This window comes from Fukomys damarensis, unplaced genomic scaffold (genome assembly GCF_012274545.1).
Source record: "Fukomys damarensis isolate Sample0158 unplaced genomic scaffold, DMR_v1.0_HiC HiC_scaffold_3, whole genome shotgun sequence".
In the NCBI taxonomy this organism is placed as follows: domain Eukaryota; kingdom Metazoa; phylum Chordata; class Mammalia; order Rodentia; family Bathyergidae; genus Fukomys; species Fukomys damarensis.
In genome coordinates, this window is record NW_022900915.1 from 46,918,103 (window position 1) to 46,932,993 (window position 14,891).

At 45.5% G+C, this 14,891-nt stretch overlaps 1 protein-coding gene across 1 annotated transcript; it reads right to left on the reverse strand.

Moving 5' to 3' along the window:
- Positions 1–8,918: 8,918 nt before the first annotated feature.
- LOC104852690 (olfactory receptor 2W3) lies at positions 8,919–9,677 on the reverse strand. The gene has a single exon (XM_010610455.1). It carries the CDS (start codon positions 9,675–9,677, stop codon positions 8,919–8,921), a length of 759 nt encoding a protein of 252 aa, XP_010608757.1.
- Positions 9,678–14,891: the final 5,214 nt, after the last annotated feature.

A 14,891-nucleotide genomic window follows, 5' to 3' on the forward strand; every position in this document is an offset into this window, starting at 1 on the left:
GGCAGACAACGCCCTCATTAGACAATTAGCCTTTGAAAATGCTAATGAGACCTGCAGAGCTATTCTAAAACACAACTCCAAAGCCAAAACTCTGCACGACATGATTAATCTCTGCCCAGAGGCGGATCCTTTTATGCACAAGATCACTAAGGCCCTTGTCACCTTCCAAGGCCAAAACAGGGGTAAAACATGCTTTCAATGCGGCCAGCCCGGCCATTTTGCCTCCCGCTGTGGAAAGTATTACCTCAGGGCATGGCCAATAGCCCTACCTTATGTCAATATTTCGTAGCTAAAGTTTGTTTAATAGTAAATGAGACAGAAAAATATTAGAAAAGCTATAAGTAAGAGTTGTACTTTTAACATGAAAGGTTTTTGTATGTTCCTCTTGTCTTTACCTAAGAATGTAGAGAATGTTTATGGAAATGATTTATAAAATGTTTGCTTGTTGGTTTCAAGTTTGTTATAAAAGGTTTACATTTATAGTCAAGAAGAGTATTCGTTCCTTTAACCCTAATTCTACAAGAGATCTCTGTTAATTTTGATCTGCAAAAATTTTGACTAGTCATAACAAAAAGATTTTATAATTCATTTGGCCAAAACCATCTGAGTGCACTCATTAAAATTGTCTTATATGTTTGTCTGTCTTAAATGTTCAAAGATGTTTGTATGTTCTTGATCAGAATGACGTCAAATACAAATAGATTGTTGATTTCTACAACCTGGCTTTATAGGATCAAATAAAAAACTTAAAAGATAATTAAATATAACCTTTAAGTTTGGATATGCTCCTGTTGGTAAATAAAGAAGCAGCTGCTCAGAAAATTTATTCTGATCTTTGTTCACTAATGGGAGCCACCAAAATAATTTTCATAGCCCTATAAAAAAGATATGTCTTGTTAAATATGTTAAAAAAAAGGGGGGGGGAGATCCTGTTAATACAAAGCTACATTACAGTACATAAGATTTCATATAAGTATTATTATTGCTACTTTTCTGGTATACAAAATGTATTCATATTGTTTGACCATGCAGGTTTTCCAACATATTGTTTATGACAATAACCTTTTGGTCTAGGTGTTCTCCCTTTTCTTCTATTCCACCTAATTATGGTTACAGATATGTTTATAGACCTATCACTATCCTTGAGCAGCTTGAAGCTGGGTTTCCACTGAGGAGACTGGATTGGGACCCCAACACTGAAGCAGCAGAGAAAACTCCAGGATGTGTCTCAGTGCACAAGTGGAAATTTCATTCCAAAAAGCAAAAAGGTTTTCCTTCTTTATCCAGAATGAGGATTTAATGGGACTGGTGATTTAATGAGACATCTCAAAAGTTTTTGGACTGGTCACTTCTAAATTCCACAAACTTAAGCTTATCTGCAGGACTTTGGTAAACAGATTCAGGTTTTCCTCAAACCAACATTTGGAAACCTGCTGCATTGGGAAAAATACATTTATGGTCAGATGTCAAAGTTACTAGCCTTAGTTTCAATATTGTTGGCATAGAGGCCTCTAATATAATGTCTTGTGTTAATGCTCATAGAGATTGTTTATGAAACCGATAATATTGATTGTCAATTGACCAATTGTATATTCTCAGAAATGGTGACTTCCTTTCATTCTGTGATGGGTTTGAGGCAACCTCTCTTTGTAATGATGCCTGTAAAAATTAGTGAGGCCTGGTATGAGGAACAAGGATTATAAATATTGATAGAGGTAGAAAAAGCTACATGGCAAGCCTTCACAACCCATGGTATAACCCCTGCAGAGGCTGGTAGTCAAAGACGGGTAAGAGAATTGTGGAGAAATATCCAACCTAAGACAGAGCATGAGTATTGAACTTCTCATGGCTTGATGACGGGTAAGGGATTTCTCTGGACATTTCTCACCTAAGACAGGCACAGTCTTTCTGCTGAGCTGGGAAGCTCCCTGCTCTAAATATAATAAAAAAGGGGGAAGTGTGGGAGCCCGCTGGCATTTGACATTGGAAAAGTAACTTCTACCATTGAGGCATTGACACAATCTATGACTCTATTTGGCTTTTCTGAGATGAAGGTCTCAGCTATGCAGATGAGATTGACCTGGAGCTCTCTGTGTAATCCAGGCTAAGCTCACTGTGTAATCCAGGCTGGGTTTATGGGATTATGGGTGTCGACCTGGAGCTCACTGTAATCCAAACTAGTTTTATGGGATTATGGGCGTGCACCACCACGCCCGGCAAACAATACCACTGGACTCGTCAGGTTGAGTGGGGCCTTCGCCTTTACATCAGCGGCCGTGATCCGGGTCTCACCTTTTCCATCAGGCTTTTGAAAGAACCACCTCAGTTCAAACCCATTGCCATTGGCCCCAACCCCCTTCTTTAAGAATGTTGCTTTTTTAAAGATAAACTGGGCCTGGTGGATGATAGCATTAGAAGGGTTGAGGAAAGCCTCGAACAAAGGCAGAGGCAACGGGAAAAGGACGAATCTTGGTATCAAAATTGGTTTTCTACCTCCCCCTGGCTGTCCACCCTGTTACCCAGCCTTTTAGGACCCTTTATTGGCTTTATGCTGTTGATTTCCTTTGGCCCATGGGCATTCCGCCGCCTCACGAGTTTTGTTAAGAACCAGGTTGATGAGGCCACCAAACACTCCATACAAGTGCACTACCAGCAGCTCTCCTCTCAGGACCCTGAAAATAGCCAGCCCGCTGGTGACCATGGGTTCCAACCCCTAAGCTTTGTAGAATTTGAACAGATGGCTGAACGCCGTCGTTCGCTCTGCTCCAGGCTGTGGAGGTGTCTCCGACGGGATTAGCTTGATGCCGGTACCTGGGGGCAGCGTGACTCGCTGGAACACCTATGCATCACGTCCAGGTCCGGAGGCACATCAAGTAGCCTAAGACATGAGCCCTCCACCCTAATCTTGCTTAATTTTATACAGAGAAGGGGGGGAACTGTGAGAGACTGCTTGGGCCTGCATAAGATGGCTGCCCTCAACCTTAGCCTTTGCCTCGGTGGAAAAATCCCACTAGACTACATACGTGACCTTTGGCAGGTTTAGCCCCTGGGCAAACAGGAAATCTTACAGAAAAAATAGCCCTTTGTGCTAACCACAGGGTCACGGGATCTGGAGCAGGAAGCAGGTGGTATTCCCCATCCTACTTGCCCCTAGGGATTGTGAAGTTAAAGATTGCATAGGGTTAATTGTTGATGTACGCCTTCCCACTTACCCCTCCCCACATTTGGTAAAATACTGATTGCTGTATGGTTAAATGCTTGAGTGACTCATGTGATTGATTTGTTTGAACTGTCCAATAAGCTTGCTGAACCTTCCCCCTGGGATAACAGTATATAATCGTTTTGCTGAGCCAATAAAGCGCCTTTGATCAGAAACCAGACTTGGGCCGTGTACTCTAACTTCTTAAAGATTTCCTCCACAGACATTCAAGATCGGATCGGCCTCTGATGACCCACGAATAAGAGGCGGCTCTCACTTCCTATTCCCCGCGGGACGGGGTCCCCCCAGAGAGCCGCACGCACTGTCTTTCATTTTATAAAATACTTAATCAAAAAATAATGTCAATGCAAACTGTGTAGTTACTTCCTGTAATGTTCTTCTAGAATCTTTCTGAATAAATGCAATATAAAAAAAGATATAAGATGGATTCCCTGCCATCACACTTGGAGCTAATAATCAGAAAGTCAGGGTTGGGGATGGAGCTCAGTAGCTCCGCACCTACCTCTCAAGAGCAACGTCATGAGTTCGATCTCTGGCACCAAAAGAATAAAGGCACAGGAATCCCTTCTTAAAGCAACTTTTAATTCAAGTTATATTATTTGTTTAAATGTATATCTATGAATACATATACATATATATATATATATATATATATATATATCACATATATACATCAAAGTCCTATGAAATAGAAGAACATATTACAAGTAATCAAGCTATTCAATGTGACTTCTGGAAAATAAATCTTAACCTTTTAAAATATCTACTTTGAAATAAATTTAGGAACAGTTATTATACAGGCATACCACAGACTTTAAGCCTGTTTCTTTTCTGCTTCATAAAATAAAACCTCAGTCACAAAATATTTAGGAGAAACAGAATTTAAACAAAACTGTCATTTTTCTCAGCCAGTGGAAGACTTTCAATATCTCCACTTACATGGCTGGCTGCCCAATGAACAGTGATCCTCACGGCCTTCCTCTTAAGTACCTTTGGGGAAAACTTGGTCTCTGGCCCACAATTAACCATTTAGTGTACAAAGCAGGTGATGTTCCATTAGAACAGATGGCCTGGAAAGGAAAAGAAAGTTGAGTGCAAAGAAGGTAAACATGAAGTACAGCAAATATGTACTAAAAATATTTTTTTCAAGAACAGAAAATTGAATTCAGTGTGACTGCTCAAAACGAATTTATTCAAATGGAAAAAGGTCATGCAATTTTCAACAGATTTTCAAAGAATATTTTTACTCCATTATACACTCTAAAGGGCAAGTAGGTTAGACTCTAGGTAATTAAACAACTGATATTCAGTGTTAGTATTTGTGATGTAACATGTTATTCAAAGGAACCGCCTAAGTCAGAAGATGGTCTGTGTTACATATTAAAATATTTTTCCTAAAACAAAATATCACTTACAGATTGCAGGTCCACGAGGACAATGAAACTGGTGGAGCTGCTACGAGTTATTTCTGCCCACGCTCACAGAGCAGACAGAGAAGAGCATAGGCCTCGAGTATTCTTTAATACTGAACCAAGTTTATTTTACCCAGGAAAGCTAAGTGGGTTGGTTCTTCTCTTCTCATTGGCCCTGCGTAACTGAGGTGATAGAAAACCCTTCTTCATGGGTGTAAAAAGAGAGAAAAGTACTGAGAGCTAGAAGTGAGGAGACACAAACTTACAGTCTCACAGTGCCCTGCTTAACTGGATACAGGTTGCTCTCCCATAACTGCCTCTATTTAATCTCCACTTTGTTATTTCTTCATTTGGAATGCTTTTCCCAAAATACGTAGAAGATGTCATAACAGTGCTGCCTGGAAGAATCTCTCGAGGCACAGGGAATGCAGGAAATCCCGTCACCCCTTGCAGAAGGGCAGCACAGAACTAAGTTGGGAGAAACTCAAAACTTACACAGCAGGATGCTATTTTAGAAAAGAAACGAAGAGAAAATCAAGGTTTGGCCCGAAGGGGCCTGTGCATGTGACAGCCCCAGAATCCAGGTTACCTCAGCTTCCTGTGAGCCTCTGACTTTACACCTACAGCTTTGAACCCATCATTGTCGGTTTTGCCTTTGTATTTTACACTTGAATTTGTGTGAGAACATGTAAAAATTATCCTGCACCAGCAGAAATGCTGCTACTGGTATAAAAATGGCCATGTGTGCTTACCGTTCATGAAGGGAGTAAAGTGGGGAGGGGCATTCAGGGTCCCCACTCTGCCGGCTGGGGACAGCCCCTTGCTGTGTTTCTTCTTTTTAATCACTAGTACATACTTATCACCCAGGGACTTGGTGCATGTACATAGAACAGATACGTGAGGCATACAGAACCCAAGTAGCCACAAAGAGGAAAGAACTATTCCAGGACACACTGCAGTAAAAATTCCAGGAGTCCAACATGAGGACAGAATCTTAACAGCTGTTAGAACAAAGCAGCGAATTGCTCATAAAGATACAGTATTAAAATCACAGGTAACTTCTCAAAGAAACATTAAATTAAACATTAACAGTGGCACTTAGAGTGAAGTGTTTCATTCTTAAGAGAAAACACCGTCCAACCCAGGCTAATAAGTCTGGCAAAACTCTTCCAAAGTGGATGGAAAGGTAGGTTTTTCATGACGAAGAGCATCTAAAAAAGTCCTGACCACCAAACCAATACTTAAAAAAATTCTCGAGAGTATCCTAGAAAGAGTCAATGAAGCCACCTGAGCTAAAAGTCTAGTGGAATGAGCACGTGAGCTTAGGGTGAGCAGCTGAGCAGAAGGCGAACAAAGGAATCAGCAACCCATTAGGAATGCAAAGACAGGAGCTAGTCAGAACCTTTCGGGGATGATGCCCAGTTTCAAGGGCCTCAACTCCCCAATCAAAAGACAGAGACTGGCAAATTGGGTCAAAAACAAAATCTCATGGCATGCTGATACAAGAAACACATTTAATCCAAAACTGCGGTGCAGACTTTTGTCTGTGCCGGCCAGTGGAAATCTGGGCTCCTGGAAATCATATGTTGTCTTCACCCATTGCATTCACTAGGTTTGGCACTGGGGATGGCTGCATCCTCTCCACAGTGAGCATGATGTGAAAGGCGGGTACTGCAGTCACTTCGGGACATGGAGGCCACGAGAACAGCCCAACTACACACTCACACGAAAGAGGACTTGCAGACCTGCACCACGCGGTGGTGAGAATGGGGGAAGAGATGTTTGGACGACAGAGGCCTTTCAAGGAGCACCGATGTGAATATATCTTTTAATATTTCAAATTAACACCATATGTTTTGATCTCACTCATCATTGTATTTATGTATTTATTTATTCTGCTAGAGATTTAACCGGGGCCTGTGAATATTGGTAATGCACCTGCCACCATTCTATCATGGTCACATTTGTACTTCATCTCTCTTTTTGTATTTACTTTTACTTTATTTCATATATGTATTTCATTTTTTATTTGGTATAATTTATTTCAAATCTAAATGTGCATATATGTGTGTGTGTGTGTGTTAGTCTGTGGGGATGTGTGCATGTTTGTGCTCAGTGTGGATAAACCCAGCAATGCTCTGCCTCTGAGCTTCATCCCTGGGTTTAGTTACTTTCTGTTTGGGGAAGGGGCTCTCAGGGTTGCCCAGATGGACCTAGAACTCTACCCTGGGCTCTGACAGCTGGCTCCTCAGGACTGCACCAATGTGCTTCACATGGTACTTTTCTTCTCTCTCTCTCTCTCTCTCTCTCTCTCTCTCTCTCTCTCTCCTCTCTCTCTCTCTCTCTTCTCACTCTCTCTCTCTCTCTCCTCTCTCTCTCTCTGTCTTCACTCTCTACCCTTTTTCTGCTCTTCTGCTTTCTTCTATTTTAAATATTCTCATTTTTCTTTGCTTTTCCCCTTCCTGTTTGGTTGTCTCTGAGTGAAATTGGGTTGTCATCATCTCCTAATACAATTCATTTGCTATTACTCCCGCCCAGATGATTTCCGCAGCAGCTGTTCTACTGTGGACCTGTGAACATGGACATGGCAGCCGGTCCACATGCTTGCTGCTCTGCCCGGTGCTGCTCGTCTGCCCGGTGCTGCTCTGCTCGGTGCTGCTCTGCCTGGTGCTGTTCCTGCAGTTTGTTTCCCATTTCAAAGCAGGGCTATGATTGGGTGCGGCTTCTCAATCCCACTGGGTTGATGTCTGCCTTGAGCGACACTCCCCACCCCGCCAAGAGGCAGCTCAAGCTGCTCCACACATGACCTGACCCCACTCTAACACTGGCAAATACATCACCCCAAGAAGAGGAGAGATGAAACCCTCGAGCTCACATAGGCACAGCTCCCGAGGCTGGAAAACCCACTCTGGCCACTGCTCTCACAGCAACAGAGGGGTCACACCGGGACCATGGACAGCGTATCTTTGAGGGCCTTGGGCAAGGTTCCTCACACCCTTCCAGGACACACACTAAAAACGCCTGGTATAACCATGAGGCCATGCCTGATACAATCTCTTCTTTCTCATTGTTTGATCCACTAGGAAGATATCACTCTTAGGAGGAAGCGGAAGCCTTGGGTCCCATCATAGGACAAACAATGTGTCAAAGCACACTACTCACCAACAAAGAGGTAACAGGCAACCTGTACTGAAAAACCCAATTAGAAACATGTTCAGTACATTAACACACTAGTGTGTCTCTGCACAGATCTGCAAAAGGTGGCTCTTTGCTAAAAAGATAATCACATAAAAGTAGAAGGAATACCCAACTCAACAGATACTCAACACTTAACATTAACATCCAAAAACTCTTTAGAGAACTAAGCTATAACCCCTCAGAGAGTTCATAATCCTTTACACATGAATCTAAAAATATTAAAGAGTGAGTTTCCAAAACACATATCCTCAAAGAATGGTTTTGAAAACCATTGAAAAACATCAATGGATTTTGAAAGAATGCAGAAAGAAACAAAGAGAGGAATTAAGTAACAAAATAGGAGTGGATGGCTCCATTCATGGGGGTCTGCCAGTGGCCCCAGCTTGTGGTTTTCAAAACAAGTTGAATGTGGCCAAAGAGGCAATAGGAAAGTCTTCCAAGGCAATGGGTACCCCTGGGAGTCAGTCCATGAAGGTATGGAAACTACTCCATAAGGGGCCAAAGAAAACAACACTGCAAGAAGAAAAGAATCACGAGGCTTCCTCAGCAGCCCTAGCTGGGGCATGTGTATGAACCACCTCGGGGTCTGTACATCAGCAATGATCAACAGTGCTTATACCCAGCACTTCTTCCTTTGAGTGTCAAGGAGCTAGGAATTCACACATGATTCACACAATCAAAACTAGCGTCAGAAGTCGGTAATGAACTCTGCTCAAATTTGATGGATGCTGGGGATACAAAATCGTGATCAAACATCTGAGCTTTGCTAAGGTTCTAACATGACCAGGAATTCCTAACTTTATTTTTGTTATTTCTTTAGACATCTCACAGTCAGCCTTCTGAGCGCCCCCTTCACCTCCGTGCTCCTGAGGGTGTAGATGAGGGGGTTCAGGAGCGGGGTGACGATGTTGTAGAGGAGGGTGAGGAGCTGGGGATACAAAATCGTGATCAAACATCTGAGCTTTGCTAAGGTTCTAACATGACCAGGAATTCCTAACTTTATTTTTGTTATTTCTTTAGACATCTCACAGTCAGCCTTCTGAGCGCCCCCTTCACCTCCGTGCTCCTGAGGGTGTAGATGAGGGGGTTCAGGAGCGGGGTGACGATGTTGTAGAGGAGGGTGAGGAACTTTTGCCGGTGTAGTGCCTCCCCGAGGACGACCGCATTCTCCACACGGCCCTCACGATGTAGCCGTAGGAGACCAGGATGAACGCCAGGGGTGACAGCACGATGACCACCACCAGCACGAAGACAGTGCCTTCGATGGGTGTCGTGTTGACATAGGCCATACAGATGAGGGCCGGCATCGCGCACAGGTCGTGGTCCACACGGCGGCACCCACAGCGCGGCAGAAGCAGCGTCACTGGAGACATGGCCAGGGAGTTGGCCACCCCACAGCCCCAGGCCACCGACACCAAGCCCAGGCACAGCCTGGGGCTCATGATCACCATGTAGTGCAGGGGCTTGCAGACGGCCACGAAGCGGTCATAGGCCATGACGGCCAGGAGCAGGCACTCCACACCACCCAGACCCAGGAACAGGAAGAGCTGCAGGGCACAGCCCCCATAGCTGATGGTCTTGTCCGTGCTGTGCAGGTTGTAGAGCAGCTGCGGGATGGAGCTGGTGGTGAAGCTGAGGTCCAGGAAGGACAGGTGCGTGAGGAAGTAGTACATGGGCGTGTGGAGGTGGGGGTCCAGCCGGGACACCAGGATGACGGTGGTGTTGCCCAGCAGGGTCAGGAGGTAGGCTACCTGGATGACCCCAAAGAGGATCCTCTCCAGGTGGGGGCGCTCAGAGAAGCCCAGCAGGGTGAAGGGTCCGTGGGAGCTGCCATTGCTTCCAAACATCACTAGTGCACCTGAGGAACACATCAGTAGGACTGGGAACAGCTCAGCTTGTGGGAGGAATTACTGTTAGCAAGGATGTTTTCATCTGTGTGTACAAGTGCTTGTGTGCACTTGTGCGCTGGTGATTGAACCCAGGACCTTCACACACAGCAATATCTCTAGCCCCTCCCCATTTTAACTTTTGAGACAAGGTCTCCTTCGGCCAGTAAGTCGCCCAGGCTGGGTTTGTGCTTGAGACCCTCCTTCCTTCCCCAGCCTCCCAGGGTGCAGGGATTATAGGCTGAAGTCTGGATTGTAGGCAGGCCGCTTTTAATCATCTTACATTTGTTCACTCGTTTAACCCCAACAATAATGACATAGAATTGGCAATTTAGTATAATAATAAATCCACTATTCATAAAAAAGCAAGCTGGGGTACATGTACGTTGGACAAATCGTTACTTGTAGAATGACAGAGTTTTGGTCCAGGAGATGTGGCCAAGCTCTTCACCCTAAGTACTGCTGTGCTGGCTCCAATTCCTCTGAAGGATGAGAGAAACCCTGCACATGTCCCCTCTGGAGACCCAAGTGCCTGGTTTCCATCAAGAAGGACAAAAAAGGGAGTCTCAGACTAACCTGTTAAAATGGTATTTAGAAAATGCCAAATACTGCTGACCCTTCAACACTGAGATTGTTCCCCATGGGTCCACTTATGTGTAGATTTCGTTCAATACACAGACCAGCAAATGTTTTGGAAATTTGTCAAAATGTGATAAAACTCAAGGACAAACCATTTAAAAACAGCAAAAAATAGCAAATAGCTAAAAATAGCAAAAGCTCAGAATTAGGTACAATGCCAATGCATAAAATGTATGTAGCTAGTACTATACAGTATGGTAAACCACCACTGAAACCTCTGAATTCATCAGGAAAAGTTCCAAAGTAGTTGAGCATGGTCCACTCCTGTGTGCATGGGGCTAGGGGGCTGAGGCAGAAGGAACATAAGTCTGAGCCCCGCCTGGGAAAATAGGGAGAGCCTGTCTCAGACTAAAGAAATAATAAAAAATGGCTCAGTGTAGCTCATTGCAAAGGCTCTAGGTACAATCCCCAGCCCCTACACACACACACACACACACACACACACACACACATATGATTTATCAGAATTTTCACACAAAAACATATCCCCAGCGTGGTACCATCTGTGGTACTAAGAAACATAAACAGGTGGGAGGTGAAGTATGACATCGTAACTGTGGAATGTACCAGGGCATATGCTGTCCCAGGGAGGTCACCTGATATCACCAGCATCTCTGGCTGCAGCCCCGTGTTTTAAGTATCTGTTCAGAAACAGTGCTGCCCACCATCTCCAGGTGAATGCTCCATCTTTGGAATAGATTTGGTGTCACAATAAACAGTGATTTCTCCCAGTTCTGGGGTGTTTTCCATATGGGTGAGGCACATGCCATAGAGCGTGCCTGTTAGAGATGTGTTACCCAGAAGGCCGCTGGACCAGAGCAGGCTATGGGCTGTCCAGTTGTGGAGGAGTCTACGGTTTCCCAGATCTTCATCAGTGAGAGTGGTCTACATGCCCACCAGTGCTGCGTTCAACCCTCACAGCACATGCACAATACTCCTGCCCGCAGATTCACCTCACTTTGTGATTCTTATCCCTGAGGTAACTCTAAGTCCTGAGCAAACAGGGTATGAGACCACAGGATACCCCTACAGGAACACAGTGAAATCTTTTTTTGCCAGGCAGAGCAGCAGGGGCCTGTATCCTCAGCACTGGGAGAATGCACTAGGAGTGAGTGTCACAGGCCCAAGCATAGCCTAAGCAACTCGAGAAACCTACTGCAAAGAAAGAAACAGAAAGGACTGGCCACATAGCTCCCAGGAAAGAAAGGTCCACGGTTCAATCCCTAGTATGTGTAACCCTTCTCAGCTGTGAGTGAAGCAGGAGGACTTCTCAGGAGGGTCTGCACCAGAGAAACGGTCACCGAGGCTGTCACCCCACACCCTGCCAGCTCTGCAGCAAGACACCTCCTTTTGCTCTTCTCCCACTCTTTCAGGTAGTATGCAAATCATGGGTTTGTACTGGTGGCCAAAGATCTTTCTTATCAAAACCTCTGCATTTTAGAGAACACATGAGCTCAGATTTGATTCGACTGAGTTTAGGAGGCTTTTTTAGTGGGGATAAACACCCTTTAACAGCCAGGCACGGCTCTCGGCCCTGCACCCTGCAGCACAGTGCCCACCAGTGAGCTCAGCCCGGTGCAGCGTCCTCTCCAGGGCTCACAGCACTCACTGCCCCCACAGTGCGCACTCCACAAACACTGACTACTGCCCTCGAGCAGGCACCTGGCCTTCCACGGGGAAGAAGGCTCAGCCTGTCCTGAGGACACATCATTGTCACAAGCTCCTCCCCTGCTGAGGGAGAGGCTTGGCTGTTGCAGTCAAACACCTGTGTACCGCTTTCTGCCTGGCCTAGAGCAGAGCAGGAAGAGCTGCTCCTGAGCTGCACGCTCCCTAGGTGGACGTCCTGTCCTGTCTTCCGGCCTGGAGGGGAGGTCAGGACAGGCCTGAGACACAGGGTTGTGCAGACGGGGAATGGGTAGGTCTCCTGCAGGAAGAGGGCTGTGTATAAAGCCTGGACTACACTCATGGGCCGGGGGCTGTGTCCAGACAGGGAGACTGGGAAAAGCACAACTCCCTGTGGAGCAGACAGCAGGCACCGGGAAGACTTCACACCCCTGCTCTCTTCCTTCTCGGCCTCCAGGGAGGGACGCTCTTTCAGCCATTACTAGAGGGCAGGAACGTTCATAGGATTCAGGTTTTTAACTTACTGGAAAATTGTTTAGATAAAAATTTAAATTAAATTAAATTGTATTGCAAATTACTTCACAGTCATGGAGGTGAAAGGATTTAAAACTCAGAAAAGCCATGAATGCAATAACAGCCTGACAGGAAATGAATCTATATTTTCAGAACAGGGTGAACTCCTGGATTACCCTGGTCACAAGCAGATGAGATTCCTAATACCCCACAACATGCCTATAATACCTCTTTGATCACATTTGTGCCCAATAAATTCCAGGCTCTGTTTAGTGATGTGGGATCAAAGCGGGGCCCCCTGCAGACCACACAACAGCACCCTGAGCTGTCTCCACACCCAGCTGGCTTCTGCACCACTTATCAGTCAGGTGAGAGCTGCAGCTCTCCCGGAGGAGACCATTCCCAGAGCCCTGCTCACCGCTGTCCCCTGCAGAGGGCAGCTCCCACAGAGAACCGGACACAGAAGGTTCCGACCTAGGGGGTTCTCGAAGTGCCCCTCTTGCTGCACAGCGGAGGCAGGCAGTGGACCCCAGATGTGGAGGAAGCCAGGCCGCTCTGGGGCTCCCGGGTCTTCTCTCTGATGGGCTGCAGTATTTGTCACGAGGTCTTGGTTGCAGCTCTCCTGAAGAAAGGCTGAAGAGAGCAGCGGTGAGCTGGGGCCATCAGTACAACCAGGGAGCTCTCGGGACCCTGTGACAGCACTGAGTCATTCGCAGGGACACTGAGGCATGAATGGCCCAGCCCCACCCAGGCTCCCCAGCATGCCACAGAGTCTGCCTGGAAAGTGAGGCCAGGAGAATTGGTCCCTTGAGACAGCAGGACTGTTCCTTGGGTCAGGAAAATCCAGAGCCTCAGGCACTGCTGTTGCAAACACCTGTGCTCCTTGGTCCAAGAGCTTCCTTCCTGACCCAAGGCAGCTGTGCAGCTCCCAGAGCAGCTGAGCTCAGCTCAGTCCAACCTGGAGAGCAGACTTGAGTCTTGGGACAAATCTCAGCTCATGAGGGGACACGACCTGGCGTTCTCAATGAGACAGAATCGGGTCCCTAATAGGGAGATCAAAAGGGAAGCTAACAATATGCACTCCTCTTCAACTGTGCAAGTAATAAGGCCACAAGCATTTGAGAATAAAAACTAAACACACGACCTGATTCTTCTTGATGCTTAGTTTTCATCCATGTAGACCTGAACCACAGTGTGGAATGACTACACTGGAACAGTAACACTTCTGATTTTCGATGAAATTAAATATTTGCACTTATGGATGTGCAGGAAATGTAAAACTTTATAATTTCCTGGCTTCTGGAATTGAAATAGTGCATCAGCACTGAATTGCCTAGATATATAGATCCTAATTAATAATTAGAGAAAATAATAACAATAAACAATTATAAATAATTTTTATTATCGCATGTAAATTCCCATTCTAAAAATACATGCGTGTCACACACACAGGCCCAATTTCCTCATCTGAACACTGAATTCTTGGTAGAGGCCAGTGTGGGTGCACGTCTGGAACTCAGGGCAGCATCGGCAGAAGATTCCCACAGGTCTGCAAACAGGTCACAGGAAATCTCTCTCTGTGTGCTACAGGGATATGCCTTGAATAATAAGTCAATGTCCCACCCCAGTAACTCTCACTATAGAGCTGAATAACAGTAAGTTAGATTTGATATAGACAGTGATTTCAGCCCTTAATGGATTAAGTGTTGAGTTTTTTAAAATATTTCCTGTTGAAAAAAATAAAACCTCAGTTCAAGCATCTAATAGTTATAGACTGGAGTTTGGTCCTTCACGTCTAGCAAGTCACTTGATTTAGTGGGTATTATTATTAGATGTCCGCATCTTTTCTGCTTTAGGTCATTCCAATTTAATTTCATTCTTCATGTGCCTCCTCTGCTTCTTGATACATTACAGCCACATTCCCCATTCCAAAGCTCTATTAAATGAGCTCTTAGGGTCATGCTCAGAAGTCGGCAGAGGTACTACTTAAAATTATTCAGCAAAAAATAGTATCTGGTCAAAGTGGAAGACATGGTGCTGGATGTGCGTTTCTGAAACCATCTCGAGCGGTGGGGCCAGTGTCATCGGTGTCGTGGTCACCCTGGAGCTGGCGTGAGTTCCATCCCAGCAGCTGACAGCTCCATGGCTCAGGGATTTGCTTGCGCAGTGGGTGTCTTTCTCACCTGTGTTCCACTGAGTTTCACTCAAGTTCAGTTTGTGTCTCTTGTGTGGCAAACTTTCCATCCTGTGGTGGGTTTGTCCCAACCACGGCAAGGCATATGAACAAAACACAGAGCAAGATAATTCTCTCAATTCTTCTGTCTTCACAAGGTTGAGCCTGCTATCGATGAGAAAGGAGGGAGGGAGGGAGGGAGGACAGAAAAAGAAGGAGAGGGGAGT